A 22,618-nucleotide genomic window follows, 5' to 3' on the forward strand; every position below is an offset into this window, starting at 1 on the left:
AGTACCATAATAATAATCTAAGAAATAAACACACTTAGAAACTACACAAAAAAGAACACGCATGTGTAAAATTAAGAAATTAATTAAAATTAAGAATGAGAAAATCAAATGCAGCATAGCTACACTGCAAGTTGTTCTCGGTGGTTACAAAAGTTTGATGGTCCATGAAAAAGTCCATTTTAGTGTTTCTTTGATGTCTAAATATATTGATAAGCATAAGTGTATGCTAATTATACATCTTTGGAATCTAATAAGTATCAGATGAACACTAATCTTAATATAATCCCTATCATTTGCTTCTTGCATGCAAACACACACATCACGTCTAGTAGGTCCCCATTTGGGTAGAGTGCCATCTCCTGGTTAGAACAAAGCATCCAAATTTCTATTATTATTGTAATTTGAGCTTTGGAAACTCGGCGGGGGGGGGGGGGGGGGGGGGGGGGAATTCAGTTTTCTATCATTTCCCTAAGTTCCCATGTGGTACAACCCCATTTGATCTCCTGAACTCCTGGCTCCAGATAGAAAGCCTGGCTTATCAAAGCCGACCATCACAACCACCACCCCCTTTTCTGCTTAAAAAAAAAAAGAAAAGATGAACGCCTGCATGGGTATGTATTAACAAGGGCTACGGTGAGACGGGAAGAGCGTCTGCCGTGCAGAGGTAGCAGGTAAATCATTGGTCATCTCAGACTAGTAAAAGAGGCTTAGTTAAAGAGACAGAAGAGGAAGAACCTTCACACAGCGCTGCACACACAAATTGTACACTGTCTACAGTATGTAAACACAGTGTGTGCTGAAGGAGAGTAACAAGCTTAAGATCTCATTGGTCTGTTCTACAGACGCCAGCTGGTAAACATGCCAGTGTGGGCCACGTCTGTATGTACGATGGAGTGAGATGCATTGTTCATGAATTAAAGCTTATGCAATAGAAAGCAAATACACTATGATCGCAGTTAGCAGATACAGTATCAAGGAGTGTCAGTATGTTGCATACCTTACCCAAAAGAATTCTGTTTGAGTGTGAGTGGAAGAACCTTCAATTCAGTCTCAGGAAAAAGAAAAGGAATTTTACTGCGCTGTCTCCTTTACGTCTTATCTCTCTCCTCCACATCATGTGAGGGCATTTTCTCTCCTCTTTATGACTCTTTATCTGACATGAAAGGCACTAACATGGGATACCTGCCATTACGGCTCCATCAACATGAAAAGACCTGACACGAGATTCTCCAATGTGGCTCAGCCCATTAAGGACAACTGGTGATTCTGTGCTCTGTCAAGGAGCTGCCAAAAGAAGACAGGGCCAACATAATGAGGACTTAAAACCTTAACCTTGTCTTGAAGACCTATGGTCAAAAGCAGCAATAAAAGCCAGAGAGGGCACCAACTGGCTGGTCCGCTCACCAATTACAATACGTGTCGTAGCGCTAACCTAAAATGTTCCATAATTTAGATATACAAAAGTGTGTAAGACAGTCCAGCAGCAAGGCTGCGGGGTCAAAGGCCGAACACAGTTTTTGATAGTTTCAATGACACAAATGAGCAGTGTGATTTTCTTTTCACACTGTCATTAACTTCTCCCAGTTCTGTTGTATAATGTCTGACCTGCAATAACACTAAAGACAGAAATTAATCATAAACTTAAAAAAAAATGCACAACTACATCTCTGGATCTGTAGCAGGTGTAAATCTGTATCAAAAATGAAGTTGGCAGAAGAACAGTGAAGTATATGCACATGCATGAAGGACAAATTAAAAGTAAGAGCAGTGTCATGAATTTTAAATCGAATGCCACAGAGCACAATGGCCTAACACCTCACCTGTTCACTGACGTGCAAAGTAGTGTATAAATGAAATCCTGTGGTGAATCATCATCATCATCTGTTCAAACAGTTGTTGGTATTTTATCTTTTAAACGTCTCTACCAATCACAGTGAGGCATAACAAAACTGGATCAATGAATGCATGATGGAGAAAGCGTTCTTGGACATAATAACAACAACATGATACATACATAATAATAATGCCTCACATTCACCCCGATGTGAGGGTGCTGCCATACAAGGTGCTCACTACACACCGGGAGCAATAGGGGATTAAAGATCTTGCCCAAGGGCCCTTAGTGATTTTCCAGTCAGGCTGGGATTTGAACTGAGGATCTTCTGGTCTCAAGCCCAATGCCTTTACCACAAGAACATTTAATGGAGTCTTCCTTGCCCTACATCTATCTGAGGTGAAAATTTAATCAAAATCCATGCAGTAATTGACGTAATCCTGCTAAAGGACAGACAGACAAATAAATAAATAAACACCAATCATTTTATTACATCCTTGGCGGACGTAAAAATAATAATAATGTCTGGACAGTGCAGATGAGTGAAATGTAAATCCACGGCACCAGAAATCTGCAGACAAAGGCAAGTGTTGGCTTTTATGTCTGAGCTGCTATTGAAAATGCAATTATGCTGTATAACAAAGTTTTCTTCCAACACTGACAACTACATTTGGCACCAAAGTAATTTACACAATAAGAACATACTGTACTTTTCACGGCAAATTGTGACAACAAAAGTAGATATAACAAGTACCTCTGCCAACACTCCACTCCTATCGCTGCCACCTTTACAGATAAATCTTAGCAGGATTATGCCAAATGACAACTGAGTTAAGGAGTATTGCCTAAGGAAGAATCATTAACTTTTGGAGCAGATCCAACTAAGGAGGCAGATCCAGGAATTTGTTGTCACTTTAACATTGTGAGACATGCCATTTTTCAATATTTGTGTGGATTTTTCAAGAGATGATGCACAGGTCATTTCTAAATGATAGTAAAGCTTATCCTGCGACTCATCAACATTACAACTCAGGTCAGGTTGCAATGCCGTGGTGCCATGTGTTGCTGCAGCCGCCATTACTGGGGAACTACCCTGAGTGGTAACTATTCAGGTAGGCATCTGGTCCATCTCCATCTCCCAAAACTATCCATTTATCTGCCGCAGGCAGGTGAAATACATGCCTTTTGTTCTTTTCTGGTTGTTGGGGTTTTCAACAGTGAGATTCTGTCACAATGCAACTGGAATCTCAGAGTCTCACCAGGTAACTGTTCATTTGACACAAAGTTATTCCAGTGCTATCCAACCATCCTCCAAAAAGCCTTATTACCAGACTCTTAGTCACTGCCTTGGGTCATTAGTCACAGACCAAATGGTCCACCCTTTGCATCTGTGCATGCGTCATTTCAGACCACAGCAGCACGTCTGAGACAGTCTCTTCACCCCAAGCAATCAAATGGATTAATGGGATTATTAACCATCAGATGATAAAGGTAAAGCCTCTTCACTCTGAAATGACAGACGCGCAGTGAACACTTCAGCTAGCAGCTTGTTTAGCTGTGGCACTCTGATCGCTTCTGCCGCCCTTTAAGATGAAATAATGCTGAATTTATGTGGAAATGATTGTTGTAGAAAAGCTTCAGATATCTGTCACTGAGATAGATGATGACTGGAGTGCAGTATGAATCAGAAAGGAGGTGTTAATCTGTGAACCGCATCATTGGGGGGGCCGTTTTTTTGTTTTTTTTGGGGGGGGGACTGTTCGGTTGGCGACACCGGAAATTAATGGTAACAAATCAAAACTATAAAATAATTTCCAACATTACAACTGCTCAGCTTTATTTAAAAAAAAAAAAAAAAAAAAAAAAAAGCCTTTAACTTGCCTTTTAACATGCAAAAATGAGTTGTGTTCATGCACTGAATGTACAGCAATTTTATCCAAGAATGCACTGGAAATACTCTGGCTAAAAAACACGGTTCACACTGAATTTTCTATATGGCAAACCATCTGTAGCTGAACAGGAAGAACAGAACTCACAATGGACACGTGGCGTATTACCTATTGTAGTGTTACTACTAACACAAGTTATTATGGACCAATTACAATTGCAACTCCATGACATACAACAGATTTCAATGGCAGCTGAACTGTTGGTGCAACGATTCCAATGGGTGTTCAACTGCATTGAGATCTGCTGACCGTGAAGGTCGTTATGGAGTATACATGCATGCAATCATGGGCACTTTTATGGCTCTCCACTGACTTCATGTTTACTCTTCAGGTTCATGTAAAAAGAACAGGGTTGTGTGTGTGTGAGTGAGTTTACCTCCTGATACTGGAGCATCCATGAACACGGCACCCATCTTGTCTGCAGCGAGAGCCATCTCTTTTGAGACTGCAGGATCAATGGTGGAGGAATCAATCAACAATGTTCCCTTCTTCACCTTCCTGAGCAACAACAACAAAAACAGCAATAACCCCTGATGTACAGTGCACAAAACAACTTTTTTTCCTGACCTCTATACAAGCCCAGGTAATTTCTGTATGCATATTATAGAGTTTATGATTATATGGTTTTGGGTGTCCTTTGTTAAAAAACATAGGTGTTAAAAATCTTACTTGAGGATGCCACTGGGGCCTTTGTAGACCTCTATGACATTGGGACTAGATGGCAGCATTGTGATGATGCGGTCCGCTTTCTCTGCCACCTCTGCTGGTGAGTCCACCACCTAGATATCATCATCACTGCATGAGTAGCCAGTACGCTTGTAGATAACAATCCACCATTTACACGAATGTTAACCCACAGAGGAAGGCCAGGAATATGATATCATTACGATAACAAATGTAAGCATTAAAAAACAAAATAAAACCCTCAAGAGATTATCCTTTACCTTTAAGAGTGGGCTGACCTGCTTGTTCTACTGCCACTGCAACCCAGACAAGCTTTCATTTAATAAAAGAACTAAATCTCCAACTCAGCAACATTTGTAAATTTCAGATTTATTCTTGTTGACTTTGTAAGCAAAAACACAAGACCTTTTAACTTACACAATAAGGTATTTTGTAGGTAATGACCATCTCTTTTCTAAATAAATAAATAAATAAATAAATAAAATAAAGTGAATGTTAATGAATGACTGGAAAAATCAGAGTGATCTTAGCCAACAGGACCTCCCAAACATGCAGATATGTAGACATGTAACATGATGCTACTCGTTACCTGGGCACCCAAGTCTTGCAGCTCCTTGCATGACTCAGGAAAGATATCAGTAGCAATCACAGGATAACTGTTTTTGAGCAGATTTTTGGCCATTGGACTTCCCATGTTTCCCAGGCCAATAAAACCCACCGGTGTCTTTGAGGCCAAAGGCCGTGCTGACATTGAAGGAGAACAAAGAAGATCATGAGATACTCGTACAGTGGTGGTGGGAGCAACATTGCCTTCATCTGACAGGCAAATCAAGGACAAGTCCAATCTGACTGACAAAACCAACCCAGTCTCATGGCACTTCGTGAGACTGGGTTACGAAAAGTACATAAATCTATGTGGCCGTGCCGGGGGGTACGAATTTTGTCACGGGGGCATGAAATGTGGGGTGACGGTGGGGGGGAGTTATGGTTAGGGGAGGGTAGACACTAATGTTATGGTTACTGTTAGAGTTAGGAGAAGAGGAAGATTCTAGACAGCAAAATTTAAAACAAACATTGTCATGAAAATCTGGTGCTTTTCGGGGCACGGGAAAAAAAAGAACAGGGGCACAAATAAATGTGAGATTGGGCAGGACAAAACTGTTCAGGATTCTCAACTCACATTTTGTCATGTTACACACTTATTCCAAAATGGAGTATTTTTTCCCCCTTCAAAAGTCAACTCACAACACCCCATAATGACAACATAGAGTTTTTTTGTTGAAATTTATTAAAAATTAAAAATAAAAAACTGACCAATCACATGTACATAAATGTTCACACCCTTTGTTCAATACATTCACAGAGTTGTCGTTTTCGGTTTTTGTGGTGTACAGTAGTTCTGTGGGAGCACCCCAAATTTCCTTTGTTACCCCCCCAATACAATGACAATAAAGACTATTCTACTGTATTCTAATACTCTGTTGATGCATCTTTGGTAGCAATTACAGCCTCAGGTCTTCTTGAATATGATGCCACAAGCTTGTGCACCTATCTTTGGAGAGTTTTGCCCATTCCTCTTTGCAGCACCTCGCAAGCTCCATCAGATTGGATGAGGAATGTCGGTGCTCAGCCATTTTCAGATCTCTTAGAGATGTTCAGTCGGATTCAGGTCTGGGCTCTGGCTGGGCCACTCAAGGGCATTCAGAGATGTCCTGAAGCCACTCCTTTGATATATTGGCTTTTACTTAGTGTCATTGCCCTGCTGAAAGATGAACTGTCACCCCAGTCTGAAGTCAAGAGCACTCTGGAGCAGGTTTTCATCCAGGATGTCTCTGTACATTGCTGCATTCATCTTTCCCTCAATCCTGACTAGTCTCCCAGTTCCTGCTGCAGAAAAAACATTCCCCATGCTGTGCACGATGCTTCCACCACCATGTTTCACTGTAGGGATGGTGCCTGGTTTCCTCCAAACATGACACCTGGCATTCACACCAAAGAGTTCAATCTTTGTTTCATCAGACCAGAGTCCTTCAGGTGCCTTTTGGCAAACTCCAGGTGGGTTGCCATGTGCCTTTTACTAAGGAGTGTCTTCCGCCTGGCCACTCTACCATACAGACCTGATTGGTGGATTGCTACAGAGATGGTTGTCCTTCTGGAAGTTTCTCCTCTGTCCACAGAGGAATGCTGGAGCACTGACAGAGTGACCAACAGGTTCTTGGCCACCTCCCTGATTAAGGTCCTTCTTTTCCGATCACTCAGTTTAGATGGGTGGCCACTTCGAAGAAGAGTCCTGGTGGAGCCGGACTTCTTCCATTTACAGATGATGGAGGCCACTGTGCTCATTGGGACATTCAAAACACCAGAAATGTTTCTGTACCCTTCCCCAGATTTATGCCTCAAGACAATCCTGTCTCAGAGGTCTACAGACAATTCCTTTGACTTCATGCTTGATTTGTGCTCTGACATCCACTGTCAACTGTGGGGCCTTATATGTAGACAGGTGTGTGCCTTTCCAAATCCTGTCCAATCAACTGAATTTACTCCAGGTTGACACCAATTAAGCTATAGAAACATCTCAAGGATGCTCAGTTGAAAGGATGCACCTGAACTCAATTTTGAGCTTCATGGCAAAGACTGTGAATACTTATGTACACATGATTTCTTAGTTTTTTATTTTTAATATATCTGCAAAAATCTCCAATAAACATTTTCACATTGTCATTATGGGGTGTTGTGTGCAGAATTTTGAGGAAAAAAAAATGAATTTCATCCATTTTGGAATAAGGCTGTAACATAAAATGTGGAAAAGTGAAGTGCTTTGAATACTTTCTGGATGCACTGTAAATAAATAAATAAAAAACAAAGCTAAAAATAATTAAATTCATACATTTTGGCACCCTTCAATATATCCAATGAACAAGCTTGTTGGACTGTGGTAGGATTTCATAAATAATGAACACATGACATTTTTATGCACAATGCATTTTGCAATTCATTCTTTTAAAACTGCCTTTAAAAGTGATTTATTAGTTGTGTTACACTAAAGGGAGCTCATTCTGATGCATTAAATTATTTTGGCTTTGTTTTTTTAATTTACATCATGTTGTAGAGATTTGTTTTCATTGCAGCTTTAGCTTGACTTCTGTTTTTAGAATTTGATTCCCTAAAAAGAAAGAAAGAAAGGAAAAAAAAATAATAAAAAAAGCGTAAAAGCCCAAGGCTGCTCAAACTTTTTCGTGCCACTGTTTTGTGGCATTCTGTAATAACACCATGCTTCCATCTCACATATAATCACTCAGCAGTGTTTTGATAATCTTGGCACACAGATTTTTTTCCCCTCCTTGTCCATTTGCAGTTGATTAGAAGTTGAAATAACAGTGGAAAAACAATTTAAACATATTGATATCCCAATGTTTTTCAGAGGAATACACTTATTTAGAATAAATAAGAAATCTTTAAGCTGAAGGTTTAAGGTTGTCGGTTCAGGCTATTAAACACTGCAAGATCAGTCAATGTACAGCCAGGTTAACAGACACTAAACATAGCAGTATCACAGATTGAACAAAGCACACTGTAAAAAGAAGATTAAGTCTGGAAGGCAAAGCCAAATCAGGTTAAACCTTCATTTCAGTCTCACACTAGATAACACAAAGTTGCTTCTTCTTTTACTTTCCAACAGCTTCAACATCAAGCATTATTCTCCAACATGGTTCTAAAGAGGTCCATTATGCAGTAAAGTCACCCAACAATAATACACTATGACCGAAGTGTTCAAAGATTTCCCAAGTAGGGCAAACTTGACCAACATGTGACTACCTTCCCAACAGGTGTTAAATTGGGTAGTGGGTACTGATCAGTTATTGGACATGTTGCATGCAAACAAAGAGCATGACCTGGCACTGGGGTGGGGGAGTGCATAATAATAAAATAATAATTTCAGTATAATGTCTGTTGTCAGTGTCTAAGCTACAAACTGTGTAAAAATTTGAAAAACCTAACTGGTGGGTGTTAAACGGTAGTGAGCCTTCTGGGGTATGTGTGGTATGCCATTTTACAAGTATGCTCCTTCTGTTAGCAATAGTTAGTTTCCCCAAGAATGACTAAGACCCCCCTGTAAGACAAAAATGTATGATAAAACTTATCAGGATATTCAATCATTGAGTTGAGAAAAAACTTTAAAATAGAGGATTTTTTAGAAGTTCTTCCATGCAATTAAACCGTGCAAAATATGCTTGCAAATTTCAAAACTGCACTTTTTAAAGTGCATTTCACAGAATGCACTTCTAAATCAAAAGTTTACAGCAAATTTTGCCATTTTCATACAGACAATGTCATACAAGAAAACACACTGAATCAAGGCTCGAGTCTCCCATGTGCCTTCTGGGAAAAACTTAACTGAAATTCCACATCTAGTTAAAAAAAAAACACACACAACAAAAAAAACTCGATGCCACTCCACAAAGCTGTGACTGGTGATGTAACAACCAAAAGTTTCAGGATGCACCGTTTGTCCAATCAAAGCCACAGATGCATATAATTCCTTCAGGGCTTTTCAGAGGTGTCTTGGGGGCTTCCCTCACAAGTCACTCAGTTTTTTTTTGTTTTTTTAAGAACTGCCTACTCCAAACATATTTACCATGTTTGCATTTCTTAAATTATTCTCAAGGTTGGTCACCCGGGCATTTAATCTCAAGGGGCGGGTTTTCTTGGTGAACACGTCACCGAACTCAACACAAACACGTAATTTGGTCACTTTTCAAAGGGGTCCAACTCACCAATAAAGTCAATTTAATGTACAATGGTTCATTTCAGGTCAGCTTGGTGTATAAATCTCACCATTCCAGGCAATGATAGCTATCAGCTGGCTGATAGAAGCGAGCTAGAGACAAAAGCAAACTGGATGATTTTCAACAGAACAGCATACAGCCAGCGCGGGCTTTCACCAAGTGGCCAGTCATAGAGGTCGGATTGGCCACTTCACTGGACAGACGTAGCGCCGACCTCAAGAATTAATATAAAGAAAGTCTAGACATAGTCAGTGACTTGGAAATGCTTATGTTCCCATCCCAACTCTTCCAAAGAAAAAATGAAAAATAATGATTTGTCTAACATTAAAAGTGTGGCTTTTGATAGGGCATCCAATGATCATCATGATTATTGTACAGGAGGCAGAGGAAAGAGGATCACATTTAACGTGGGTAACCAACGAAAGCACGAAACTTCTTTTCAGAAGGGCCCACGGCACGTGTCTCTCCCTCCTCCCCAGCACCAATGTTAAGAGTGCCAGTCGGGAGCATGGCTGTGATTGGGATGCGAGCCTGAGTCGTTGGCATCCCAGTCCAACGTGCAAGCTGTTACGCCACCACCTCCCTAGGCAGTTCCCCACAAACAAACAAACAAACAAAAACAAACTGTCACTTTTCAATTCTAAAACCATGGACTGGGATTAAATGCGCAAACCGTTGCACTGTGAATACAGTGGTCTAGACTGCCTTTGATACCTGCATGACGTTTCCACAGATTAACGACACTGTGCACAGTGGGTGTGTCCGCACGCTGCCACGCCCCCACAAATCAAATGGCTAACAAGTTAGCTAACATGCTGAACACAGTCGAGCATGTTCATTTCAAAAACAGAAATAGAACAAATGAAGCCGTAACGGTGACAGTGTGAGCGAATACATTACCAAAAGCAAGCGCGACATGCTTATTCCAACTGAACAATAAATGTCGAGAGCCTCTAGACAACGCAGCCATGCTTCTTTCCACTCGACTTTGGCTCGGCTGTACAGTGATTGACGGCTGGCAAACCAGGAAGCAAAACTCATGAGTTCAACCAATTGCAGCGTTTAGTGGGTCCTCCCAGCCAATAGAAACGTGCAAGGGGCGGGATTTATCATTCCGGTCAATACATTAATCAACTTAAAGTATAAATTAAATGAAGTATAAATGGTAATCATATTATGTTATAATATATGGTATATTATTATATTTCATATTTATTTTTTCGACATGTAGTTTCCATTTCGTTCTAATCTACAAATGTTTTGTTTTATGCACATATTTAGTTGCTTTTCTCATGATTATTATCATTATTGTTATTAGCTTATATCAAATTATTATACATTAAAAAATCTGTTTATATTGTTTACTGTATGCCTTTTACTTTGTCACATGATATTTTATGGCCCATAATGGAAATAAGTGTTTTCACTTCCTTGTGTCATTAATGTATTTTTAAATTTATTTGTATTTTGTTGTTGTTATTGTTGTTGTTGTTGTTTAATTTTGTGTACATACATTGAATTTTACAGCGTATGTTTAGTTTGTAATCTGGTCAGATAGCAGGCTACAGGTAACCGCGATTGTTTTTTTTTTGTTTGTTTTTTTTCTTCTCTCTCTCTCGCTGTCGAACATTGTTTCAGGAAATAAGGGAGAAAAAAAATAATATTCAAAAATAATTTTAAATATATGTAACTCTTTCGCGCCCCCCCCCGCAGCCTCAGCATCCCGGAAGTTCAGCATCATCTGTTCCTTTAGGAAGAGACGCGCTGATAACCGGGATATAACATCAGCCGTACGGGTGGAAATGTAATCCATTTCCCACCTTATTTTTCAAGTGGAATATCACATGGGGTAGGTTTTAAATTTCCGACCGAATGAAGGTTTTCTCATTTGGAATTAGCCAGTTAGCTGCTCGGCTGTAGTAGTGTTTAGCTAAGCTAGCTAGCGTTCGGCACTTGTCGGGGCATGGCCTGTTTACAGGCTAATGTCAGCTGCATAGCTCTCGTAAATAAGATCATCTCCTCGCTCACCGAGCTAGTTTGAAAGGTCATAGCCGATCTTTTTGCTGTTTACTGCCAGCTGTTACGCTGACAAAGGGTTTATCACTGGCTTGAGATATGATGGCTCATCATTCATAGTCATTTCACGTCAGGAGCTTGGACTAACACACCATGTTTGATTTTATTTATTTATTATTTATGCATTTGGTAAATAAGAATTGGTGCATCACATGTGGTTGTAAATGTTCATGAAGCAGGTGACTGTGTTGTGCTTACTCTGAAGTGTTTACTTCATGCACTGACTGGGTGTTGGGCAAGGTTACAGTTATGGAGTCCACAAACTATAGTGTTGTTGTCAGCAATGAAAGGTTTACTGACCTTGACTTTTTCATTGATGCTGTGACCTTTGACGAATTAAGAGATAGTCTGATTGCAGCACTTCAGAATCTTAACGAGGAGTCAGAGTTTATGGGTTTGTGATTGTTTTGGCTCACCACTAAGATCTGATCTTTCAATGACTTTCCTGACTCAGCTGTCAGAAGTGTATCTGTGTGTCCAGTAGAGGTCGACTGATTAGACGCCGATTATCAGTGCCAATAATTTGTTCAACCCCAGGCCAATAAAAAGTCAACCCCTAATGTGCGCGTGTGTGTGTGTGTGTGTGTGTGTGTGTGTGTGTGTGTGTGTGTGTGTGTGTGTGTGTGTGTGTGTGTGTATATATATATATATATATATATATATACAAACACACACACACATATCGGCCTGGCCAATTATCAACCCCTAGTGTGTGGTAAAAGCGTTGAACGTCTACAAATAGTCACTTCTCTTAGCAGTGACGCTCATGTATCTGGATTTGAGGCCAATGAGAAATCACACCTGGAAGAGCTATGGATTCATGAGGTCCCTGGACAAAGGTATTTGGCAATGCCAAGACCTCTGCAGAAGAACAAAGGTCAAAGTCTTTTGGGTTCTGATGCTTCTTGTGTTAGTCTATGGTTGTAAGACTTGGAGGTTAACCAGAGAGATAACGCAATCGCTTGATGTCTTTGGTACTAAGATCACTTCAGAGGAGCCCTCCCACTTCCCCAACCCAAAATGACTATTGATATGGCCCCATATTCAGCCACTTCATACGGTTACCCCCCCACCCCACCCCACCCCAAACAAAAAAACAAAACACCATGAGTATCGTAAGATAAAGAGGGGCATCATGGCCCCAGTGCTGTACAAGAGGCAGTTAATGAAGTTCAACCTCAGAATTTATTGTTTGGGTCAGGGCTACATTTCTGCATGAAGCATGATGTTGGGTAGCTTAAATAACAATTGGTGCCACACTAATAGCAGTTTGTGTTTTGAGTACATTATTGTATCAATAGCATTGGCTTTTTTGGGGGTGGGGGGAGCTTCTATAGAGTTGGAACAAGGCTCTAAACCAGCTGCCTAGCAACTTTACAAATTATTTTATCTTCAAAGGTTTTGGATTAGGGTTATGATTAGGGTTTGTGTTTGGGAGCAGTTTTTTGTAAAATACATAAAATGTTTGGTAATTTGAACAGTACTTCTGCTACTTCACCATGGCTTTTCACAGTACAAAAATGATAATATGAGGTAGGCCCATTCAGGAATAAGTCATTGTCCAGGTCGCATTGGCAGTGGACTAAGCAGCTCATCTTTCCTCTTGGGGAGACGATGGTCTAGTGGTTAAGTGTTGGGCTTGAGACCAGAGGATCATCGGTTCAATCCCAGCCTGACCAGAAAATTACTAAGGGCCCTTGGGCAAGGTCCTTAATCCCCAAGTTGCTCCCGGTGTGTAGGGAGCGCCTTGCATGGCAGCACCCTGACATCGGTGTGTGAGTGTGTTTGTGTGAATGGGTAAATGTGAGGCATAATTTTAAATTGCTTTGATCATCTGATGCAGATGGAAAAGGGCTATATAAATGCAGTCCATTTATTGTCCGGGTCGCATTGGCAGTGGACTAAGCAGCTCATCTCACGCAACTGTATCCTCAGCCAAGTCCTCTAACTCTTCCTGTGATATCCCAAGGCAGTTCCTAAGTCACCAGGGAAATATAATCTCGCCAACTTGTCCTAGGCCTTTCCAGGGCCTTCTTCCAGTTTGACATACCTGGAAGACCTCCCTAGGGAGATGAACAAGGCGCATCCTCAACAGATGCCTGAACCACTTGAGCTGGCTCCTTTCGATGCGAAGAAGCAGCAGCTCTACTCCAAGTGCCTCCCGGATATTGAGACTTCTCACTCTGTTCTGGCGAGAGGAATCTCATTTCCGCTGCTTGTATCCGTGGCCTTGTTCTTTTGGTCATTGCCCAAAGTTCATGACCATTGGATGGTGTTTTTTTCCACCACGATAGACTGGTACACAATCCACAAGGTTCACAAATTGGGGTACATTGGAGGAATAGTTCACTCCAGCAAATGGATAAGAGGATGTCCACATTTCACCTGGTTGTGAAAGAGACATGCCTCCTGTTCAGAAAATAAACAAATTGTTTGCCTGGGTGGTTGTCATTCTGTACCCAAGGCAGTTCCATTGTATGGTTGATGTGGAGGCACTAGCACATACTCCAGTGTTGGCCTGACCTTATTTTGCAGTTTATCTTTTACATTCGTAATTCATGAGAATCAGTTCTGTGTGGCTGAGATGAGTCATCATTCTTTTCCCCCTGACAGTCATCTTACTAATAACCTATTTGTTTTACAGGCAAATGAAGTAATCAGCAGGATACAATGTCATCATTCCAGGTGGTGGATTCATCACCGGGCAGCAGCGTCAGCATTATGGAGACGTCAAACTTTGCCCATGTCATCTTCCAGAATGTGGGGAAAAGTTTCCTTCCCCAGGCCCCCCTGGAGTGTCGGTACACTCTGACGCCTTATATTACACCTCACCCAAAAGACTGGGTGGGCATCTTCAAGGTACTGTATATGTACCACACCTGCTGCTGCTCCTCCTCAGAGATGTTGACATGCCAACACGCACGCTTGATTAAAGACCAAATTTAATTTCTTCTAAAAAATTCCCAGCATGAAACCCATTCCCAACTTCTGACTAGTGCTTGTTACAAGTTGATATTCCTTCACCATAGTTTTCCAGCTGGTACATTAACACACATGCCAGCTTTGCCACAAATGGCTTTATTCTTTTCTACATGTCTGAAAACACACCACAAGCTTTGGTGTGGTTGCTCAGCTTGCAGAAAGAGGAAGAGTGTGCACGGTGGGCCGGCTGCAGTAGGTCTTGCTGGGGGGCAAACATTTGGTGCTCTTTATGAACCACTCTGATTCTTATTATAACCTCCCCCCACCCCTCCACTTGTTCGTTCTCCTCTGTCTTTCCATTCGTCTTCCTCTGTTTCCTGCTAGCTGCCCCTCCACTTCACTGCGCTCTTTTATCAAGGCCATCAAATCTCACACATAATTAACAGGAAATGTGAACTTGGAAACTCGATGTCTCATAAAGTGAAAAAACAAACACTTTATCGTTGTTTTAGAACTGACTTCAAATCCACCAGCTCAATTAAAAAGGAATAAAGATGCTGAGTTTATTTGGAAAAAGTCAATTGGAAAATTTAATTGTTGTAATCCGCGCTAATGAAACACGTTTGATGGTTAGTTCTCCATGTAGCAATGAACCGACCCATCTCTAATCCTTTTGACGTAAATGTCTGCTTTTTGCGTGTTCACAGAAATCCGTTTTTATTTATTTGAAATTTTGCTTTTGTCTTGTATATTACGTAATTATCAAGAACCCACTGGAGTTGGCATATTTATGCCAATGATTATTTTTTTTAATTAATTTAATATCAACAGGTAATTCATATAGACTGTATGTATAAAAGTAAGTCCCTTTGGCTGCTCCCTTGTTTGCACTTGGGGTTGCCTCAGCAATTCCAAGGTGGATCTGGATGTTAAATTGGCACAAGTTTAATGCTGGATGCCCTTCCTGATGCAGCTCCACATTACATGGAGAAATGTGGCAGGGGTGGGATTTGAACCTGGAACCTTCTGAATTGAAACCAAGCACATTAACCACTTGGCCTTTTGTAAATTATTACCCATTTATTAAATTTTTTTTTTTTTTTTCTTTAAGAAATTAGCTGAACCCATCATACAAATGCTACAAAATGTAGTTGAACAAAACTGTAAATCTATGTGCATCAGCTAATGAGGAACTCAGAACTAGATAGACAGGGTTCTCGCCAGTGCAGTTGAGTATAGGTGGCCCCTATGCTGTGATTTGGATCCCCTATGCTGTGATTTAACCAGCATAGGGTGGGCTTTTCTGTTCTTTTTTTGTTCTTTTTTAAAGGACATGTTGCATGTTATTTAACATCTCAGTCAGCAACACAAAGCGGCCCTCAAAATGCAGGAAGTAGTGTTTCAAAGGGTTATAAATTTCAAAATTTTCTCAGGGGGATGCCTCGGACCCTCCTACAATAGTCGCACCAGCAACACCTGTCATGCTGCTATAAGTTCCCCCCTATGCTGTGAAAAAATCCTGGTGAGAACCCTGATAGATGACAACCGAAGCAAAAGAAGGATGAAATCTGGGGCACACAATTGCAGAAGAGCCTTGCTGTGATTTTCACTTTGATAACAGTAAATTATTATGAAAATTATGTTGTTGAAACATTAGCTGTTGCACATTATTAAAATGCTCTCATGCAGTTGTTTGCCCCTGATGTTATCCTTTGTTTGCCCCTGATGTTATCCTTTGTTTGCCCCTGATGTTATCCTTTGTTTGCTGTAGAACAGGGGTGGGCAACTTGTCCCAGGAAGGGCCAAGAGGGTGCAGCTTTTCTTTGCAGCCACTGATTCCACCAGGTGATTTCACTGATTAACTGATTCCATCTGCTCAAAGTGATATTAATCAGTGAAATCACCTGGTGGAGTCAGTGGCTGCAAAAAAAAAAAAAAAAACCTGCACCCTCTTGACCCTTTCTGGAACAAATTGCCCACCCCTGCTGTAGAACACAGTGTTTCAACAAGATGTTTGCAGAACTCAATTGAAAATCCATCATGTTTGTTAGATTGTTGACATGATTGACTTGAAATCAGTACTTCAAGTCTTATTCCACGGGTCTCCATCAAGTTTAATTACAGAGCTGAGTCTGTGAGATAACATTTTCCACGTTCTTGCTTTCCACATCTCTAAGTGTGACCTGGTTTAGAGAGGGTGAGCTACAAAGCTAGCTTGCTACATTGATGGATGACTCAGGCAGGCGTATTCATTTGAGCTGTGTACAGACACCCTCTAGTGGCTGAAAAATTTCATAGTGCATATTACGGTATAACTGCTTTGTCAAGATCAGGAATGGACATCTACATATGCTGTGAATATCCATCAGTCTGCAGCATTTAATCATCACAAAACTGATGATCTCTTCCTATTAAACAAAAGTGGTTTTAATGAGTAAATTCACCTTTTGAAGTGCCTGGACTGAATAAAATCCTTCATACTTTTGTCCTTTTGTGGTGCATAGATGCTATCCCTGCTTTAGACGGATATTTGTGCCTTATAATCAACAAAATCCTCTTTTTATATTTCAACACAGTCACTAAACTTCAATAAATCATTAATTCGAAAACAGTATTTTTTTTCCCCCTTATTTGTTCAGTTTAAGTCTGTTTAGTTAGTCTGTTTAGTTCAGTTTGACTTAAATGCAGTGAGATACTTGTTCACAATTCCCTAAAAAGAAAAGAGAGGAAAAAAAGCCCAGTGGAGGTGCTCGGTTGTGGCATGTTTGTTGGGTTTGCAGGGAGAAACCAGTTGTGAAAATGTATAATTATGGTGTCATCACTCTGTTCCCTCACACCTTAGCTGAATGATTGATATGTGCTTCGCCTGTGATTATTTTATGGCATCACTGCCGTGTTGGAATGCCACACCATTCCTTAGCAAATGTCAGTCATCTACACTCTACAATTAGTCAAATTATTTATGTCTCCTCTCTTTAAAACAAACACATGTGAGCACACAAGCAAACTTGGCAGGAGTTTGAGCCACTGCAGCGTAGCCTCTTACTGAGATACTTTGAAGGTGGAAAGAATGTTCTAGGCCCAGTGCTGAAAACTGCCATTTGTTTGGAAGAACATTATATTTAGTCTGATGTCTGCACGACGCGCATGCAGTAATTATATATCAAACACTGGTGTTATCAGACCTGAAATCTTGACAAATGATTTGAGTAGTTCGTTTGATTTACTGTTGCCTTTGTTGAATCGCCCACATGCTTGTCCCCATTTTACATTTTCCTCAGTTTTACTTTGTTGTGCAAGTCGTTTTATGAAGAAATTCTGACGTGTTATTTTTATTTTAGAAATTTATGGTTCATTAGATTTTTTTTAAAAAGGCAATTCACACCACATTGTGATATGTGTCCTGTAATTAAAGTATGCCACTCATGATACATTTGGTGTGTGGCAGCCATCCAGAATAATTTTTTTTTTTCCTCTGTCTCTCTCTCTCTCTGCTGATGGGTGATTTATTTATTTATTTATTATCTAAATGGAGAAAGGTCCCATAGTTCCACAGATGGTTGAGATATCCGTGCCATTATGTAATGCGATGTGTCATACTTGCGAGTTAAAATGAGGTGTGCGTATCTGCGCGACTGGTGCACTGGGAGAGTGTGTTTGCAGTTGTGTGCAATGCATTTCAACCCAATCTCTTCCAGCTCGTGATGGCATCACAAAAAGTGAATTAATCTATTAGTTTGTGGTACCATTTCAAAATGCACCACATTTTCTTGGGTGTATCAGGAATTAATTTCATGACGGTATCATGAAATTTGGGGTGATGCGAGGCGATCTGTGGGGGTTAGTGGAAGGGGTAGGGTTAGTATCATAAACAAACAAAAAAAACGCGTCACAAAATTGTGATGGGAGCACGAGACTGGGCTGCACATTTACATTGCAGAACCTGCGTTATGAAGATCACAACACATGTCCCTTTCATCATCTCTTGCCTCAGAACACATGAATTTTGTGGAAGTGCATGCACTTAAGTCCATAAGTTTTGGGACACACTTATTATCAATTTGCCTCGGTACACCACCACATTGAAGTCAAAATGAAATGGTCAATATGTGCTCATAGTGTCGATTTTTAGCTTTAAGAACAGGGGTTAAACAAAAATGTTGCATTAACCATTTATGAATTACAGCAATTTTTGTAGTGTTTCCATTTTGAGAGGTTAAGAATAATTGGATAAACTGGATTTAAGGATTACTAGCATTTTGCTTGTGGGGATCCACAGGCTCTAGATTGGGTAGTGTTTAGAAAATAGGTAGCTGACATTTTGCAAGGGTGGTAATAAATTAATCAAAGTTTCTATAATGAGTGGAATGGCGTGTGAGTCTAGAATGTTTTTAGAACCTTAGAGCTCAACAGTTTTTAGGAGAAGAGCTCAACCCTTTTATATCCTTTTAATTGTCATTTTTAAATGTTAATTTTATTGTCTTCATGTATTTATAAATTTTTTAGGTTTTTGTTATCATATACACACTATTATCATTATAATTATTATTATTTTATTATTACTTCTATTTTGTTGTTTGATTTTTAAATGGACCACAATGGAAATAAGTGTTTTCACTTTCTTGTGTCATCCATGTATTTTTAACATATTTACAATAATACAATAATGAAGTTACTAAATAAAGTCATGCACACACTCACTCACATTTTAATATAAATATGATTACCGCCCCCTACTGGAATGGCGTGTCCAGAATTTAGTTCTCAATGTCCATTGTTCAGTGTTGTTAGCTAATATCCACAGTTTCTCCAATAATATTAGTCCTATCAACGCTACGTTTTGACAGCGTTCATCTCCCCAGTTTGTCCGTGATCAAAGTTATCTCTACACACGCACAGCTTTTTGTCTTTTCTGCATTCTCCCGCAAGCAGGTGCTTTTAATTTTACACACCCACAAGCAGAGATGGTGGTTGAAGACATCAAACGCAGTCCAGTGTTCTCTCATGGTACCGGCAACATGACACTTAACTAAACTGGCTAAACTAATTGAACTTCCAAAACACAATAAATCAATAACACTAACAACACTGTTAAACTAACATGAACCACAATAACAGCACTTTAAACCCCAAAACCAAAACTCCCATAGTGCATTGCAGCACAAGGTCCAGTGTTCACTGTTGTTAGCTAATATCGATAATTTGTCCAAAATATTAGTCCTATCAACTTTCCATTTTTGCAATGTTTATCCTTGACCTAAAATACACTCAACAAAAATATAAACGCAACACTTTTGGTTTTGCTCCCATTTTGAATGAGATGAACTCAAAGATCTAAAACTTTTTCCACATACACAATATCACCATTTCCCTCAAATGTTGTTCACAAACCAGTCTAAATCTGTGATAGTGAGCACTTCTCCTTTGCTGAGATAATCCATCCCACCTCACAGGTGTGTCATATCAAGATGCTGATTAGACACCATGATTAGTGCACAGGTGTGCCTTAGACTGCCCACAATAAAAGGCCACTCTGAAAGGTGCAGTTTTATCACACAGCACAATGCCACAGATGTTGCAAGATTTGAGGGAGCGTGCAGTTGGCATGCTGACAACAGGAATGTCAACCAGAGCTGTTGCTCGTGTATTGAATGTTCATTTCTCTACCATAAGCCGTCCAAAGGCGTTTCAGAGAATTTGGCAGTACATCCAACCAGCCTCACAACCGCAGACCACGTGTAACCACACCAGCCCAGGACCTCCACATCCAGCATGTTCACCTCCAAGATCGTCTGAGACCAGCCACTCGGACAGCTGCTGGAACAATCAGTTTGCATAACCAAAGAATTTCTGCACAAACTGTCAGAAACCGTCTCAGGGAAGCTCATCTGCATGCTCGTCGTCCTCATCGGGGTCTCGACCTGACTCCAGTTCATCGTCGTAACCAACTTGAGTGGGCAATGCTCACATTTGCTGGCATTTGGCACGTTGGAGAGGTGTTCTCTTCACGGATGATGCGAAGGAGATGTGTTGCACTGCATGAGGCAAAATGGTGGTCACACAGATACTGACTGGTATCCCCCCCCCAATAAAATAAAACTGCACCTTTCAGAGTGGCCTTTTATTGTGGCAGTCCTAAGGCACACCTGTGCACTAATCATGGTGTCTAATCAGCATCTTGGTATGGCACACCTGTGAGGTGGGGATGGATTATCTCAGCAAAGGAGAAGTGCTCACTATCACAGATTTAGACTGGTTTGTGAACAATATTTGAGGGAAATGGTGATATTGTGTATGTGGAAAAAGTTTTAGATCTTTGAGTTCATCTCATACAAAATGGGAGCAAAACCAAAAGTGTTGCATTTATATTTTTGTTGAGTATACATAAGCATACCAAACGGCAAATTTCAGCTCTCCTCAGTTTCTCCGTGATTGAAGCCATACACATGCACACACGCATACACGTACAAAGAGGCCACTTGGTTATTATAATAGTGATAATTCAAAATAACAGATTCAATAAATCCATATGTTGGCCACAACTGTTTCCAAGTCACTGAATATGTCTTGTTTCTGTCTGTCTAAGTTATATAGTTTTCCTGGTGGAGTGGCACAGAGAAGGAACCTCTTAAAAAGATGTGGAAATTTGAGCTGCAGTTTGCCAGAAGGCACATGGGAGACTTGTGCCAGATTTTGGTCTGATTTTTTCAATGAAAATGCCTCTCTGTGCCTCAACACCTTCACCGTGGAGGCCTGTGTTAGCCTAATGATGGTTGCCACTGACAAAAGTCGTTACAGCCACACAAAGCCATTTCTGGAGTTTTCCAAAGGAAACTGTGGCTGTAAAAGTCATGATTATAATCCTTTTATTTATTTTGTACATTTAATTATGCACATTGAAATGGAGGGAACTGTTTTTATTTTTTATTTTTATTTTTTTTTAAGGCCCTACTGTATCTCTCGCCATTTGTATAAAACTCACCTTTCTTCCCCGGTTCTTGTTTTCCCTTTCCTCCATTTCTTACGTGTGTTCACGACCATCATACAAGACTGCGCAGACACACAGAAACACACAGGCATTCCCTTCCACCACATTCTCACACCTTTGCTCCCCCTCTCTGTTGACCCAAAAGAGGAAGCAACTGTGAGGAAGGAAGACTGGAGGCGTAGGAGAAAGGGTTGAAGGAAAAAGGGGATGGACCAAGAAAGGAAGGCCTGTGTGTCATGTTGTGTTTCTACTCATTCATAATTATTGTATGTAATATTTAAGGGATAAATTCATTTTTTTTGTTTTCCACAACCAGTCATGTTAAAATACTGTGAGCAGTTAAGCTTCCAAGTGCCGTATTCAGCTTTGATGATTGCTTAGTTTGTGACTGAATCATTAATTTTAATTAAATTAAAAAGTTCGTTATGAATGACTGTCAACAGGGCAGTTGTACCATGAGATAAAATACCAATGTGCCCTCAAAATAGCAATCAAACAAGCTGACAGCCCACTTTATAGTCATCGATGTGTAAAAACATCGGAAGAAATGAGTTTTTTTTTTTTTTTGAGGGTTCTCCCAATATCTGTTAGTATCAGCCATGAATAAAATTAAATAGTATTAATAACTATACTAGAGCTGCAATGATTGAACATTATTCAACAGTTAAACTAATCAACAGCTATTTTGATCATCAATTCATCATTTTAAGTCTGTTTTTTTAAATATACAAATTCTCTTTATATTTTCTGGTTTCTTTTTCTAGTTTCTTTATTCCTCTGTGGCAGTAAACTGAATATCTTTGGGCTATGGCCAAAACAAGACATTTGAATGCATCATTTTGGGCTTTTCATTATTTTCTGAGACTACGGGTGTACCAATAAATCGATAATGAAAATAATCAGTAATTACAACTTTAATCTATACTACACAGTTATAAATTTCAGGAAACCAAATTAATTTAGAGTTCTGCTACACATCCTTTTCAGCAATTTATTTATTTATTTTATGGAATTTGGCTCATAAATTGCTGTTTGTTAAAGATGAGTAGATCATTCAGAGGCTTAATTGCTCAAGGTGATTTAATCTATTAGTATGACTTTTTTATTTTTGGCTTCCTGTCTCTGTGAGATCAGATTTTAAGGTTCTGCTAATGGCCTATAAAATTGTTCATGGACTGGCACATCCCTACCTAGCTGATTTAATTAAACCCTACGTACCGGCCCAGACTTTGTGTTCTCAAGATGCAGGACTACTTTGTGTCCTTAGTGTGAATAAAAAGTCTGCAGGTCACAGAGCTTTCTCTTATTGTGTCCCTGTTTTGTAGAATGATCTCCCTGCATCAATAAAACAGTCAGATTCTGCGGAGACTTTCAACTC

General features: G+C 40.0%; 2 protein-coding genes across 4 annotated transcripts in view; one reads left to right on the forward strand and one right to left on the reverse strand.

The window, feature by feature from the left end:
- Positions 1–10,258, reverse strand: part of hibadha (3-hydroxyisobutyrate dehydrogenase a) — a 41,542-nt gene extending 31,284 nt beyond the window's left edge. For both annotated transcript variants that reach the window (XM_034161501.1, XM_034161500.1), the window contains exons 1-4: positions 10,155–10,258; positions 5,057–5,211; positions 4,453–4,562; positions 4,160–4,281 (exon numbers count right to left, since the gene is read on the reverse strand). In XM_034161501.1, coding sequence (XP_034017392.1) covers positions 4,160–4,281; positions 4,453–4,562; positions 5,057–5,211; positions 10,155–10,224 — 457 coding nt within the window. In that variant the 5' untranslated portion in view covers positions 10,225–10,258. The remainder of the gene's footprint in view (positions 1–4,159; positions 4,282–4,452; positions 4,563–5,056; positions 5,212–10,154) is intronic.
- A 713-nt stretch (positions 10,259–10,971) lies between these two features.
- The window catches only part of tax1bp1a (Tax1 (human T-cell leukemia virus type I) binding protein 1a), a 38,193-nt gene continuing 26,546 nt past the window's right edge, over positions 10,972–22,618 (forward strand). For both annotated transcript variants that reach the window (XM_034161498.1, XM_034161499.1), the window contains exons 1-2: positions 10,972–11,103; positions 13,975–14,189. In XM_034161498.1, coding sequence (XP_034017389.1) covers positions 14,001–14,189 — 189 coding nt within the window. In that variant the 5' untranslated portion in view covers positions 10,972–11,103; positions 13,975–14,000. The remainder of the gene's footprint in view (positions 11,104–13,974; positions 14,190–22,618) is intronic.

This window comes from Thalassophryne amazonica, chromosome 20 (genome assembly GCF_902500255.1).
Source record: "Thalassophryne amazonica chromosome 20, fThaAma1.1, whole genome shotgun sequence".
In the NCBI taxonomy this organism is placed as follows: Eukaryota; Metazoa; Chordata; class Actinopteri; order Batrachoidiformes; family Batrachoididae; genus Thalassophryne; species Thalassophryne amazonica.